The sequence below is a fragment of the Rhea americana genome, unplaced genomic scaffold, assembly GCF_003343005.1.
Source record: "Rhea americana isolate MKP2758 unplaced genomic scaffold, rheAme1 scaffold_285, whole genome shotgun sequence".
Taxonomy (NCBI): domain Eukaryota; kingdom Metazoa; phylum Chordata; class Aves; order Rheiformes; family Rheidae; genus Rhea; species Rhea americana.
The window spans coordinates 475901-491599 of NW_028186407.1; the positions used below are offsets into that span (position 1 = coordinate 475901).

The following is a 15699-nucleotide window of genomic DNA, read 5'->3' on the forward strand; positions in this document are numbered from 1 at the left end:
CCCTGGGGATTCTTAAAAACACTTTGCATTTGCAAAGTGGATTTCTCAAAGCTAATCATTATCTTATTGGCACACATGAAAAAAGAATCCAATAAAGATCGTTTTTATTCTGAAGCACCCTCTGTCAGCTTGCATCACTGAAATGGAAAAGCAAATTCTGCGTTAATCATCTAGGACGTCAACTGTCCCTGAATATGTGTAACTTCCTAGCAAAATGTGGTGCTTAAGTAGTGCAGTAGGCTCCCTGTGACAGTGCTCACTGATGGATACATACCTGTGTTTCTTCATCTGGCTCAAGCAATGCAACTCTCGTTTCTGAAGAGTTTTAGGAAATAGTGCTGGTCTTACTAAAAGATTGCCGAAGACTCCCTGGTATTTCAGACAGCARTTAGAGGAATGTAAATGAGTAATGGTGAAAAAGATGAAGAGAGTTATTTGTAAGACACAAATAAAAGCTAAGTGTTTAATGCTCTTTGCTTGCCAGCAATCATTGTATACTTGATCCCTGTTAATTTGAAAATCCTCCCCCAGTGACTAAAGTGAAACTGGTAAGCCTAGTAGTTTGAATGTCATGCTTTGTTTAAAAAAATGGAAAAAAAAAAGTCAAAAGTAAATATAAATATGCATTCTAAATAAGATTAAAAAAAGAAAGTCTGGAACATGAGATTTTCTGTGTTAAGTGTATGCTGTTGAAAAAAACATACATTGTGCTACTGTGAGAAGCAGGAAGTGAGACCGACCAAAGTGACTAACTTAATGTTATGCATCAAGCTAAAGTACGGTAGAAAATGTAAATGCCTTCACCAAGCGTCAAGGAATATTAATGTAAAAGGATTTCCAAGATGCTGAGCATTCAGACTTGCACTTATGTCATTTCTTTTGAGCATGGCTATGCTACAAGACGTTACAACAGAGCTGTGAAAAGCTGAGAAGTGATAAAGTGCCGACATTGATAATTGTGATCACAAGAAATATATTCTTAGCTATGTTAGAAAATAGTTGTAATTCAGCCCAAAATCTTGCAGAGTTTAACTGCAGGTATTTTTGATGCTATGCGAAACAGGACCTTTATACATTGCCTTCAGTACAAAATTTTTGGTTTGGCGTGAAACTACATACAAGACCAAAAGGCAGCAGTTTCAAGGAGAAAATGCAATGGCTCTTCAGGAAGGCAGTGCAGAATAACTCCTGAGTGCTATTGTGGTGGTGAGTAGCTTGTGCATTGGTCACTAGCAGAAGGTTAAATTTTACTGGAGAAGCATGATACGTAATGATATCGTACAGACATAAGCGTAGTCTGCTTTCTAATATAGTTGTAAGCCTGMAGGTATCTTCAGAACAGCATCCCAGTTACTGGTCTCCCTTTCCTTAGCAGCTAACTGCAAGATGAAGTTAGACCAATTTAATGATTATTGCATATGCCTTCATTTTGTAGGAGCGCCCTTCTGGCGTTCAAGGCCCAGGTTACACAGAAAGTGGCACGTCCTCAGCACCTCAAGCAGTTGCACACGCTATGGTGTAGATTTGGGAGAATTCTGAGCGTTTTTTAAAATTAACCAGCTTCTTCTAACATCTAAACCTAAAACCGTGCTGTCTACTTGGGTATCAAGTGGATCTGTGGTTGTTTCCTTTTGAAGAAAACGGAGAAAAGCTAGTGCTGCAGCTTAATATAGAGCTGCTACAGACAAAAGCTGACGAGGACTGTGTTAGCTAGATGCTAAATCTTAAAATACTTTAATGGTTAGATAATGGAATAAAGGAGTCTACAATAAATCATCCATTTAAATTTCTAATTTAATCTTAAGTTTTGCGGAGTAAACTGGATATTGTGTATTTTGGAAGGAAGCTTTTGCAATGTTCTCATGAATACCATGGCACTCGTCACCTAGGAAGATGCCGGGTTAGGTAGATGGACAAGCTTTTCTGGTTTTCCTGTTTTTCCTCCTCTCTGTGGTGCAACTGTGGAGTCAGATGCTGCAGTCAGAAATGTACTGCTGACATTGTAGCTGATATTTAAAAAAGCAAAGTCAAGAACCAATATTGGTTCCTAATTATAAACCTGGCTGTCAGTGGTTGTAGTGAGTGTCATGCAAACATAAGAAAGAAAATACATAGTTCGAGGATTGTCTGGTCTATGACAGGTCTTCATGTGCTGARCCCTATTCTGGCTGCAGGGTGTTCTCCTACAACTTAGGCCTATGCCCAGTGCATTCTTGAATGGGCAGCGCTGTGAGCAGCCTGGAGASGGGAAAGGAAAATATCGAAGAATTTAGTAATTGCACTGGCGAATCCACTTTCAAAGTAAAATTGATAGTTCTCAGATTTCAAAAYGAATGTGTCAATTTCTTGTACTGTAATTTATGTACTGCCTCAAGTTTGACTGAAACTAAGACAAATTAAAGTAACWTTTTTTWAAAAAATATGTAATATTAAAGGAATATAATATCAACGTACARCTCTRTAAATAATAGTCTCTGATGACTTTATTAATTAAATAGCTTAATGYCTTTTTWAAAAAAGTAGGCATGGCTCTTTGTGCTGTTCTTGAGGAAATGGCAGGTAAGTTTGCTAGGTATACAAATAGTAGCTGAGAACCTTTGCTATTGAAGAAAATGTGTAAATGAGGATAGTATGACAATTTCTTCTTTCCTAGAAAGCATGAGCTGGAAATCTGTACATGTGCTTCCTACTGTATATTTAATTAAAAGGCTGCAAGTTCCTTGTTTGGCATGAGGTTAGAGAAATACAGGTTATCARTGTTGTGCTGGAAAAAATAAAGTACAATCCCTCCAGGGGACTGTATCTTGGGACTCCAGGACTCTCCAGGACTCTCTCCAGGACTGAGATCTTGGCACCTCTTCTCTTCACAAGGATTGAAGTCCAGAGGAGGGTGGTTTCTTCCTTGCTTAATAGCATCTGACTTTTAAAGCATCTAAAAGTGTCTGTTCTGGAGGCACCCAAAAAGACAAACATGCAAGACAAGCAGGGCAAGATAGTCCTGGTTTGGGGATGCATGGTAGAGATAATGRAAGTGGGACAAAGTTTGAATAAAATGGGAATTTGAATGCAATTGTTCAAATGCCTAGGCTTTTATTACCTTGCATGTTTTTTTTTTAGTTAGACTTGTTGATAATGTATTAAGCATTTGAGAGAGGCAAAAAATGCCTTCCTGTAACTGGAATAGTCTCTCCATTGAACATGGTCTTTGGATCTAAACAGTCTGAAAGATGTGGGTATTAAGCACCATGGAAATTTGAATCATTTCCGATTTAAGAACTTAATTTTAAATTACAGATTAGAAAGCTGTGGCTAATGAAGAATAATAATTAAATCACTTACTGGGGAGTTATGCACACAAACCAAAGAGATGTTGCAACTCAAAATGAATAAAGAGGAGACGTGCTTACATTTCTCGAATATTTTTTCAGGTTATTTTTGAAGCCTACAAACTCTTTCTACAGGAGGCCTTCTTGTAAAATTAATCTCAGTCTCTGCAAAACAGCTGTCTGAAGCAGCATTCCCCCTTCCAGAGTGTGCATAACAAGAGTGTGATAAAGATCTCAGTCCAGGGCAGGCTGACTTTTGGCTGCAAGTGGGTACCTGCACGAGCATGTCTGCAAGCTGGTTTTATTGTTTGACCAAAAGAATATATGCACTTAAGCTGAACATAGGAGAAATGCTTTGAATGTGAGCTGGTGCACTGAATTGGGCAGATGCGACCACTAAAAATTTATGGCAGTATTTTTGATTTAAGCAGTCAGAGCATCAAATGAACTAAACACACACACTACACTTAAAATGAGCTATTTYATGTTTCTTCTGCATTGCTCGGTTCTTAATAGGACTAGTGTTTCTGTGTAAACAGTGTGAAAGAGCCTTGGAGGAGCTGCCAGGACTGAAACTGGAGGCACTGGCAAGTGGATCTATGCTACTGGGCAGAGCAGTGTGAGGTGGCTGAAAAACAGATGAGGAAACCTTCACGGCCAGCAGGAGGAGAGTATCAAATAATGATAACATGAATCAGCTATAGACAATGCTCTAAGGAAAGTAGGAGCAATATCATTTCTAGCTCCATTAGCTGGTCTAACAGCAGATGTTGTTGCTGTAGATGTTACCTACCAAACACTGCCTAGCTTGCAGTGCATCACAAGCTCGTACAGAGCAGCCAACTGTCCCAGCGGCTTGTGGGCTCAGGAAGGCGAGACTATATTGGGTCATAACCTGGTCATGTTTTCTAGATTGGTTTGCAGCCCTAGAAACTGGAAGTGGACCAGCTTAAAGGAATAAAGTGTACAGCGTTGCGGAGCACACTCCTGCAGAGCAGCTGTGCAACATGCCACTCGCACGCATGGAGGTCAGCACTTCACATGAGTGGCTTCAAAGCAGGGTGACATGTATTGAGACAGCATCTGGCAATGCCTTGAGCTGTGAGTATGCTGGACAACGTGAGAAGCATTTGTTTTTACAAAATCTCCTATGCTAAAGTAGTTCTGGTGTCTGCCCAGAACTAGTAATTTTCAGGGAGCATCTGTCTTCGTGGTCTTCAGCTATATGGTCCTCCAAGTGAGAAGGACTCAAGTTCAAAGTCTTTCACAGTTATTTTTAACAAAACCCAGAAAACAGCCATCACTTTTTGATCAAATATTGTATAAATTTTATTTTTATTCTGATCTCCTGTCTGTCAGGCAAGCTTTTTTCCATGCAAAGTGATGAAATTACACATGCAAAGTACTTTTGGTTTCAGTTTGATGCTCATATGACTCCATAATTTTGGCAAAACCTTTGCCTATAATGAATCTGCTGATCTTCATTCCTGCTTTCATCTTGGAATAATAGGTTCCTAACTGATGAATTAATATGTCTCAGAGCTCAAGTATTTCACATGAATCTTAGTAATAGCTCAGGTGCAACTTTTTAATTTGCTCTCAAAATAATCATCACATAATTATTTTTCTGGCAATTCACTATACATATTATTACTATATATTATTACTAGCTACGCTTCTCAAATGAATCAGTTACTTATGTGCTAGTTACTAGTTCCCATACATAATTTTAGATTAGGCTACAGTGTGCTTAAATTACTATTTCTTTATAGTCTTCAAATGCTGTTATCAGTTATCATAATTTAGATACAGTAATGACAAATGGACCGTATTAAAAACCAACAATTCTCATGTTTTGGTGTGATATATGTCCCCAGAAATTTTAAAATGATATAAAGTAAACATTGAAGTTCCTCTCTCAGCTCAGCTGGGAGGCCTCGGCTTGAACGAGCAGGGCCCGTGGGGACCGCAGCCGTGTTTCGYTGTGTGCCCTTAGGGCACTTGTACGTAGTATTTTTTTACGTTCAGATGGAGGTAACCATGACAAGAACGCCCTATGTTTGTGGCGCTGCAGATGCAGGAGGAGGCTCTGTGTGCATGTGTGCGTATGTGTTTAAGGGGATGTATGCAACTGTACGGTGTGTTTTGAGAAGTAAGAAGGGTGGGTTTTTTTGCCATTCATGGTAGAAATAGGCATCCATATTCTGGTGAGCAGACTTCACTAAAATAAAATGATGCTCAGCACTTTTTGTTCTCTGTGGAAGCTAATTGGTGCTAAAAATGGAGTTTGCARATCTGTTGTTTCCTTAATTCTTATATACATTCTCTTATGCTAAGCTTCCATTGCTTTTTGAAAACAGAGGTGTGAATCAATGAAGTAAGGAGATGCAGTGGTTTGCTCAGTATGAGTTTGTTTATTTTGGGCAGTGTGGGTGAGGCAGCTTGTGGCAACAGCATTTCCTTTAGTTTGGAGTGTGGCAATCCCGCCTTGGGAGGAATGCGTGTTTTAGAGAGCTTATCTGCAGGGGACRTGAGATGACTCGTGCCTGGGAACCTGTTAGTGCAGTGGCAACTTTGGGATGAGCACACTGCCCATGCTGAAGGCGGTGGGACTTCAGAAGACACCTGGTGTCTTCGTCTGAGGGTGACCTTCCCCCACTTCACATGAAGCTGAACAGCAGATCGAAAAGCTTGGCTGTGGCAATTGGAGCACTGTTAATTTACGGGTTAGCATCCATGTTTTGGTCCTTGCCTGATGGACTATACTAAAGGTGAGGGTGATAGCAAGTCCTAGTGTGGCCATTCTTCTTCTTGTGGTCATTTAACCCTTTCCTGGGATGTGAAAATGTTTGCTAAATGAAACTTAGTAAGTTGTATGCACATAAGTAATTTAATTGGGTAGACAAATCAGTCCTGACAGAAGAGAGCAATATTAAGAGACTAATTCTAGGGACTTTTTCATTATAGAGCACAATTTGAAATATAAAACWTGGAAATAATTTATTCTTTCTCCAAAGAAGACAAGTTGATGCTGCCTGTGCTCCAGGGTCTCATCTCCATCCTATCAGCTCAGTTTTCAAGCATAAAATCTCAAATGTTGAGTGAGTTCTTTTTCCTACTATATTGTGGCTGATGAACATGCTGTAATTTTTTGCCACTGCTATCCCAGTAAATCCAGTTACCATGAGTATTCAACTTGCAAAGTGCTTAACAYGCTGCAGGCATCCTGCTGTCCAAGCAGAAAGGTACCTGTGGAAGCTCTCCAGTTCAGCCTTCTGGAAGAGAATGGAAACTTTAGGATGAACATATYGATCATGAGCTCTAAAAAACTGAAAAAAACCCACTTGTTGTAGAAAACCTTCTCAGTGGTCTCTAGATTTGTTTCTTTTTCTGTGAGAAGAGCACTGCAGTTAAAATCCTGAAGAGGCTGGGAAGCAGATAAGTCTTGTGTCGCTTTGAAATCTTGTGCTTAAGCTTGCTCTCCTGAAGCACCACTCTGCAAACTGCTCTTTCAGAGCTCCTCCAGAGTGATTGATACATTGCCTCTCCGCATATGAAAACTGCATCTGAACTCTCGTGTTTCTCCCTGCTTCTGCCTCGTAGTGGAGAGGCACAGCCATTGAATACTGTGCCGATTCACTTAAATGGTGCTCAGCACCAAAATTTTCAAGAGTCCTGGTTTTGGAAGGGTTTGTTACAAAGTGCTTAAAAGCACTCAGCTGATAATGGCTAGAGCTACTTCAAAACCAGTGTGTGGCAATGGTAGTGCAAATAACTAGAAGGCATACTAGCATTTAGTTCATAGCAGTAAATAGTTGTAGGCAATTTATTTTCAAGGTCTGTCAGGCACAGGGGTAGGAGCAGAGGCTGAGTGAGAGCGACAGCGCTGGGCCAGGCATCTCGCAGTGGGAGGCAATGCATCTCCTTTTTTGTCGGATTTAGGGTTAGTCTTTGAAGTGGGGTGCAAAGAGGGCCACACTCTTGCAAACTGTGGTTATGTGGGTAGCGACATAGGGCAGATTAAACACCGCGTGAGTATTTACCTTAAGTATTTAAGGCTATTTGCAGTGTATTTCACTTTTGAGACACTTCACAGAGGCTTTTTTTCAGGGAGTTCTTTCTTTACATAAAATTGCACCATGACAGTTTTCTTTCTTTCACTCACTCATTCTTTCTTTCTCTTGCTCTTTGTCCTCTTCTCTTTCTCTTTCTCTTTCTCTTTCTCCTTCTCCTTCTCCTTCTCCTTCTCCTTCTCCTTCTCCTTCTCCTTCTCCTTCTCTTTCTCTCTTTTTCTCTTTTTTCTCATTGGCTTTCTCTTTTCCTTTCTCTCTCTTTCTCTCTTTTTTTTTTGTTTTTATTTTTCAACTTGAATGCCTGATTTCATGCACCCAACACTCTGCTTAGAAAACTAAGTGACCTGATTTTCAGCAATGCTGCTATTTGGATAAAGAGATTGAAACTGGCACTGCACGCTTAAAATAGGCCAATATTTCTTTGGTAAAGACTTCAAAAAGGGCACTGTCATCCTGTCTGCATACTTCACCAGGCAGGATTATCCCTGCGGAAATAGCCAACGCTTCAAAACACTTATTGAGGTCTGCAGGGCTGCTGCGCCCCGAGGTGCTCACGCAGGGCAGTCCAGAGCTCGGCTTCCACCGCAGCTGAGGTAGGAGGAGGACTTCACCAGCATCTCCGTGTCAGGTGGGGGAGCACCCCTGGGGGCTCTTCCTGGAGAATGTGACTCCCAGAGACATTATCGATGGCGCTGAGGGAGGAGAAGGAGTCTTGGGAATTCAGCTAGAGTGGAAAAAGGCGTATGAGACCTCTGTTACCTGCAGGGCTGGCAATAACCCCGCTGATTGCCAGGGCTTTGCGTGATAGCCTGACATAGCTGTTAGGATGATGCTCGAGGAGGCTTTAAACAAGCGGATTTAGTGCTTCGTGGCACAAGCCGGGGAAGGAGTGAATCTATTCAGTTTTAAAGTGGTTGAGACTATGCTGGAAAGCGGTAGCCCGYTTTTAACCTTAAATATCTACTACTAGAATAATAGTCTCAGAAGCTCTTCCCCACCTCCTGCTCGAGCACCTCGGGCCAGCTGGCCGTAATATGAATCGAGACACAGGCATTTCACAGTATCCCTCTGAGCAAAGGCAGCGTGCATCTCTTTTGGTCATTTTGGAGCACATTTCTTGCATGCTTCTCTGCCTTGTAAAGGTCCTTTGGCACCTGAACTCTGTACCTTACGATATCCAGAATGAAATGCTGTTTGTGGAAGGAAATATAAATTGTGGGGAGTTACTAAACCTGAACTAGAAAAACCTGGAAAAAAGCAGAAGACAGAACAAATGAAATTAGGCTCACAGCGTCCAGACTTTGCCGGGAAACAAATACAGGCTTAGGCTTCATCAGGGGTTGCAGCCTGGGATACACATATGACTTCGGTATGAAGCTCCAGTCCAGCTGACTTGCAAAAGCCCTTTCAAATTTGTTGGTTGTAACTGTATGCAAACACTTAGGGAGTATCAAGGAGTCCATAAACTTGTCAGATAACAACCTAACGACCACAGTCTGCCTCTGAATGACTAAACAGCTGATATCGCTGCTGCGAAGGCAGAGATTAGATTTCTCAACCATGTCTCTGTTGGAAGTTAATCCCTTATATTGCTGTCCCCTTAAAATCTCGTAGAGAACAAAGTAGAGTTTTAGTACTGGGCTCTGTGCTAACCCTTCGGTGATATTTGGTAATGCTTCTTCTGCTTGAGGCCTGGAATGACCATAATTTCCCATTTTTTGGCCAAGACTCGTGGAATTCTGCAGCTGGCCTGTGCGTGCACCTTGTTGCTGGGGTAGTGGAAAATCTAGTGAGAGGCAGCTAGTTGTTAGTGGTATTTAAAATTATGTAATATTCAGTCTGGTATGAGCTGTCCTATGAATTTTTAATAGCCTGTGCTCACAAATTTGGCAAGTGTTTGTGAAAAAGACAGGCCCTTCAGAAGTATTTAGCTTTGCAAAGTGGAAAATGATTGAGTTCTGCATGGAGAAGATCTTAAATTAAATGTTTATTTCACAGTACTTCCAAATAGTCACCTTCTCCAATATTTTCAAATAKCATGAGCCTGGGCATTTTTTTATTAGCCTTTGACTGAGTCTGAATATTTGTTTTAATAGCAGGAGTGTGGTTTTTAGACAATCATAGGGATATTTGAGTTCATTAATGAACTTGAACACAGTTTATTTCTGTYTCCTCCTATTCTAATAACTAAAGTTTGCTCTAAAGTACTGTGAAAGCTTTTGCATATTCTTACCAAAGATTCTTGCAAGAAGGGAGTATAAATATGATATCATTCCATGTGTGCAGTTTTATTTAGTCTCAAAGTTGAGATTTTGCAGGTGACTAGGGATGCTGGAAGCCCCAGCTTAGGACATCTTTAAAAGTGTATGGTGACCTGAACTGTGGAAAGCTCAACTTCTTTTAAATAACTGATCCCCATCTCTTGTTACACTTGAAAATCTTGAGCACAGGCTGAAAAGCATGCACCCCTCTTTTGCTCAAAATTCTTAGTAAGGACTTAGCCATGGAGGAGCTATAAATGCCTGAGCTGTTCATGTGTAAAATTTGGCTATTAGATAGATGTTGCCTATTTCATTGCTACCTTTATGGAACACTTCTCTGGAAGGGAGAAATGAGCTTGCTCTTATGTGAAGACTCTCTCTGGCTTGCTCTTATGTGAAGACGAGTAACAGTACAGGAATTACTGCTCGCTTTTGTTTTTCCAAAGCTTAATAAAAAGTTTGTTTGCTAGGGTGATAGTGGTCTTTGAGATAGCTAGCGTTCGATGTCGAGATTGTGAGTCAACTTCAGTATCTGCCTAAACTGAATATAAATACTGCTTTTTTCTCCTTGCACCCTTTATGCCCCTTTCTCAGGACAGAAGAGGTTGCAATATGTATTTGTCCCCGGCATCTTGTCTCTCCCCTCCTCCCTCCTTAGAAGTAAGTAGGGCTAAAGGGGTTCAGAGGAAGATTGTTCCTGTCCCAATGGAGTAATGTAAGGGGATGTGGCAACAGAGGGTTTGGTGGCTGCCGCGCCTCAGGGCTGAGCAGGATGTGAGCTCCAAGGCAGCGGCACTCAGTGGGTTCAGGGTGTTGGGCTGCTAACCTCTGCCCAGACGTCTGCTCTGACTGGACCAGACTGTTGCAGTCTGCTTTTCAGGAGCCAACATGACAGTTTTTCTTGTATCTCAGTTGCTCTGACTTTGTTTTTCATAGTAGTATAGGCTTGGGCTTTGGGTAACCACCTCTTGCTCTTTTCCATTACAGAGCTCCAACATGGGAGGCAAACTGAGCAAGAAGAAGAAGGGGTACAGCGTGAACGATGAAAAAGCTAAAGACAAAGACAAGAAGGCTGAAGGAGCAGCTGCTGAGGAAGAGGAGACTCCAAAGGAGGCTGAGGCTGTGCAGCCAACCACAGAGACCGCAGAAGTGAAGGAGAACAAGGAGGAGAAGGATGAAAAAGATTCTCAGGTCACTGCCAACAAGACAGAAGAAAAAGAAGGGGAGAAGGAGAAAGCAGTGACCCAGGAAGAAGCCCAGAAACCTGAACCAGAGAAGTTGGAGGCCGTCGTTGATGCGAAAGTGGAGCCACAGAAGAACAACGAGCCGGYGCCCAAGCCAGAGGAGCAGCCTTCGGCCGCTGCTCCTGCTGCCGGCAGCGAAGCAACTAAACCTTCTGAGCCTAGCAACGATGCAAAGGTTTCCCAGCCTTCAGAAGCCACAGCTACTAGTAAAGCAGATGACAAGAGCAAAGAGGAAGGGGAAGCCAAAAAGACTGAGGCTCCCGCAACGCCCGCAGCCCAAGAAACTAAAAGCGAAGTGGCCCCAGCTTCAGACTCAAAACCTAGCAGCAGCGAGGCTGCCCCTTCTTCCAAGGAGACAGCAGCAGTGTCGGAAGCACCTAGTGCCACTGCTAAGGCCTCAGACCCTGCAGCCCCTCCAGAGGAAGCGAAACCTTCTGAAGCTCTGGCRGCTAATTCGGATCAAACCATAGCGGTGCAAGATTAAATCGGACAGCCTGTTGAAACAACCACTTAAAACAACCTGTGTCTTTTTTTTATTTTTTCAGCTATACTAACTCGTTTCAGATCTGAAATAACAATATGTATTGCCCAGAGGAAAAAAAAGAAAAGGAGAAAAGAAAAAAGAGATGAAAAGGATGTCCCATCAAGTTGGGAGGGAGGGAGGGGGGAGAATCCAAATAGTATTTTTGTGGGGAAATATCTAATATACTTTCTGCCAACTTGACACAAGTCCTGGATTAAAAAAAAAAATAAATGGATGTCTGAAAGTACAGCACATCTTTTGTATCCGAACTGCTGTAAATGCACTCCACCAATGTATCAAAATCTTTTTTTCGTTCTGTAATGGGGTTTGGGAGTGATGCGTTTGATTCTGCCCACTGGGTTTGTGCCAAGGCAATCAGATCTTTATGAAAGCAGTATTTTCTGTGTTTTTTTTATTTACAGCCTTTCTTATTTTGATATTTTTTTTAATGCAGTGGATGAATGCCAACTTTCAGACAAAACCCACTTAGCTGTCCACATATTTCTCAAAACCAATCCTCCAATTCTTCCTCTCCAAATATTTTTTGGGAGTAAAAAGCATTCTCATCCTACTTAGCCTACCTAGATTTCTCATGACGAGTTAATGCATGTCCGTGGTTGGGTGCACCTGTAGTTCTGTTTATTGGTCAGTGGAAATGAAAAAGTCTGCGTTCATTGCAGTTCCAGTTTCTCTTCCATTCTGTGTCACAGACACCAACACACACTCATTGGAAAACAAAAAGAAAAAAAAAACAAAATGTACAATGGATGCATTGAAATTATATGTAATTGTATAAATGGTGCAACAGTAATAAAAGTTAAATAATTTAAAAAATATAAAAGTGTAAAGAGTGTTTAAATATTCACTTTTGCTTCTTGGGAATTGCCAAAGGAAATCTTTACATTCAGAGGAGCAGKGCTACACCTGGGGCTGCTTACTCACCTATTTAAAGCAAAGTAGGGGTAAAGAAAGTAGCATCAACATCATGATCCTGCAGACCTGCTGCTCTGAACTCCTACTTCAACAGCCACAACCCTTCCCAGGTGAGGTTGGAAGTGGTGAATGACCAGCACATCTCATATATACGTTTAGCCCAAACAAAGTAAAAAAAGGCTTATACCTGCCTTACCCAGTGGAAAAAGAAAATCATTTCTTGCCATTTTAAAAAGCCAGAGGTGTGCTGACTGGGATTTGACAAACTGATCTCATAATGAGGCAATTAAATTTATCTCAAGTCCTGTTAAAATATTCCTGGCACTGGTATACTTGTTCTTTTTCCCAGTGCCATTGTGCAGGAGAGAAAATGCTGCTGCCACCATAGACATATTCTATTCATTTCAAGTACRGTTATCCTTGTGTAGCTGAACACTTTAGCCTAGTGTAGGCAACATCTTTCAATAGTTTTGCCCGTCTGCTSCTTTTTTTATTCAGCAAAACTGCTAGATACTTGCAGCTTCTCCTGAGTGATGTCCATACTGGTTACAGACCAAGATTTCACTGCACAGCTCAGAATTCACAAAACCAGCTAATGTAGCGTATTTAGCCAGTCCATCAGTAAGCTGCTTCAGGCTGAGCAATGGCAAATGAGAAAAGCCTGGCTTGAGCACATACCAAAAACATGAGTAGGCCTGTGTTTACTAAATGAGGGAAATGTTGTTTGAAAATGATAGAAAGTGTTTCACATATCCTCCCTCCATGCAATAAGGATGATTCTCTCTATGTACTTCCTTAATGGTTATCCTTTTTTTTATTATTATTATTATTCAGAAATATGGGCTTCATGTACTATGTTGGGGAGACTAATGAGCCTCGGTACCCCTGGAGAGCTTACTTGAGCATGCAGGAGTAGTTCTGTTGGTTTGAGGTCAGGCCAAATACTTGCATGAATCTTGGACCAGCACRAAGCTTTTGCATTCTTAATGTGCGGGAGTGAATTTTGCACTTATTGTATTTCCTGCAGACACATATCAGCTCAGCACTCTGATTTAAAAAGTTTTTCAAACGAAATAGCTGAAGCACTGCAAGGGGYCAGGCACATAACACGTTCACAGTAGTTTAGCAAGCTTTGTGGAGATGCAGCTGTCATGATCTACAGTATCCTTGCGCGGCCAAGTCTGCGGCTTTCCTGCAAATTTATTAGAACCATATGCCATCATTTTCCAGTGTAGATGTGTCTTGGAGATGGAATGCTTCAGTCCACAACTCCCACATGAACCTTCATGAGGCCAGTCCAGGACTGAGAGAGGAGGAGTGCAAGGAGCTGCATTACTTCTGCCCCGATGCAGTAAAGAACCAGCGTGAAAGTTACAGGACTAACTCTCTTCCCTGCCTTTGGGCTGGAAGTGGCTGCTGATGGAGAGCAGGTAGGTAACTCGTTTACTGAGCTGGTATGCAAATATGCCTACTAACAGATATTACACCTGGGCTGAGATCACACCTACCCGCTTCCAAAAATAACGTTCAAAATAATACTTGATCTCTAGTACCAAAGTAGTTTGATAATCAGCGGCTGCTTTGCTTTGCTTTCCCCTGAGCTCCCTATGGTTGGCACATAGGACAGGCAAGAAGATCTTGACTGCATTCTTCCTTTAGTGTTTTTTCTGAGCAAATTAAAAACAGCATGCTCCAAAGCTGTATCCAAATCCAGCAGCTCCTGCAGCAGTTGGCTGTGAACACTAAAATGTGTGCTGCAGCCTTCACAACCCCTTTCTTGATGGTAGTTCCTTCCTAACTGTGTCGATGGTGCAGGATAATGTGATGCCCACAGGACTAGAAAACCGTAGCGTATGGGCAAAGAAATGTGTGCGGGTAGCTAAGAGGAAGTACAGTGGCAAACTGATACGCTTTGATAAAAGTAAGTGCTGAATCCTCTCCAAAACTAAAAAGGAGAGTTGTAGTGTAATATTTTTAGTCCTCTTATTCAAACAGAGGCTCGCAGCACTGGTCTCATCACAGTAGTTAGAAGTTGTTGTGTTAAGGCATTCTCACTCAGACCATTGCTCCGCAGTGCTGCTGTGTTATATCTCTTCACACAAAGAAAGAAACAACCTCCATTCAAAGAGTTTATGACCTAAGTATATATGGTGCGGAGAACAGAAAAGCCAGTACATCACTTGCCTGAACTGGCATAAGAACAGAGGTCATAGCCCTGCTTTTCTTCACCTCAGTCCAGTACTTCACCTGCAAGATCCTSTTCTTCTGAGATGTGATCGCTCCTTAAAAGCAGAGAAGGTGTGTTAAGGGTACAGGGCTAAAAGGCAAGTTAAAGCTTTGAATGTAAGCACGTTGTGGATAATCTCAAAGGACCCAGTCCTTTCGAGATAGGGTGCAAGAGGAATAAAGAGGSAAATTCAAGCCTGGGAAAGAGCCTTTTTCCCCTTGTTTAAAACCCCTGCGGAGAGCTGTCTGTGAGGTCTCCCTCGTTTTGCCTTGGAGATTGTCAAGAATCTGCTGCTGTTCCTTCGATGACAGGAGGGTCAGTGCCACTGGCTTTGCTGACAGAAATGCTGCTGCTTTTAACTGTACAGCAACCTAACCTTTATTTATTTATTTATTACTATATTTGAAACATACCCGCTGATGTTTTGACATTTAGAGATGGAAAAACAACCAGGCTTTGTTAAAACATTCCTAATGAAATAGCTTTCTAGGATCAGTGCTTAGCTTGCCCTGAAGCTGGTTTCCGGACATTGACTTAAATACCCATACGGCATAGATTCTCCATGAAATGGGAGTAAAATGAAGCATTGCAGGATGCATTGGTGTCACGTGTGATAGTAATTCCAGCTGTGGAAATATGTGACTGCCAGGATCTGACTAGCCACTGACTCCCAGATCTCTGCTGGCACATCCTTTGCTCCAGTGCTTATCTGCAATGTGTGCCTGTTCTTTATCTCACTTTATTGTGGCAACTACCACGTCAGGGCAAGCTCGAGCTCTGCCTTGACTCTAATGCGCTGCACTGCATCCGAAGCAGCGCGTGACTTAAGCCCCCAGGCTTGCTGCAGGAGCTCTTTATCACTAGATTTTACTTCCATGAATGTATTCTCAGTTAGCATAACTGGGTGGAGTGTCAAACAAATATCTCAGAATTGTTTCCAGTGCCCTGGAAGCATTTTCTCACAGTACATCTGTGTAGTATGTTTGCTGTTACGTTTTGCATTGCTGGATAAGTGCACTGAATTAATGGTCTTCAATATTTTTTCCCCCCTAAAGTTTTTAATGCTGATTTCTTGGTTTGCTCTTTTTTTTTTTTTTTTTTTTTTTTTTTTT

General features: G+C 41.7%; 1 protein-coding gene across 1 annotated transcript in view; it reads left to right on the forward strand.

Annotated features, from left to right (window-relative positions):
* Positions 1-11512, forward strand: part of BASP1 (brain abundant membrane attached signal protein 1) — a 49781-nt gene extending 38269 nt beyond the window's left edge. The window contains exon 2 of the mRNA XM_085308873.1: positions 10648-11512. Coding sequence (XP_085164999.1) covers positions 10657-11388 — 732 coding nt within the window. The 5' untranslated portion in view covers positions 10648-10656 and the 3' untranslated portion in view covers positions 11389-11512. The remainder of the gene's footprint in view (positions 1-10647) is intronic.
* Positions 11513-15699: the final 4187 nt, after the last annotated feature.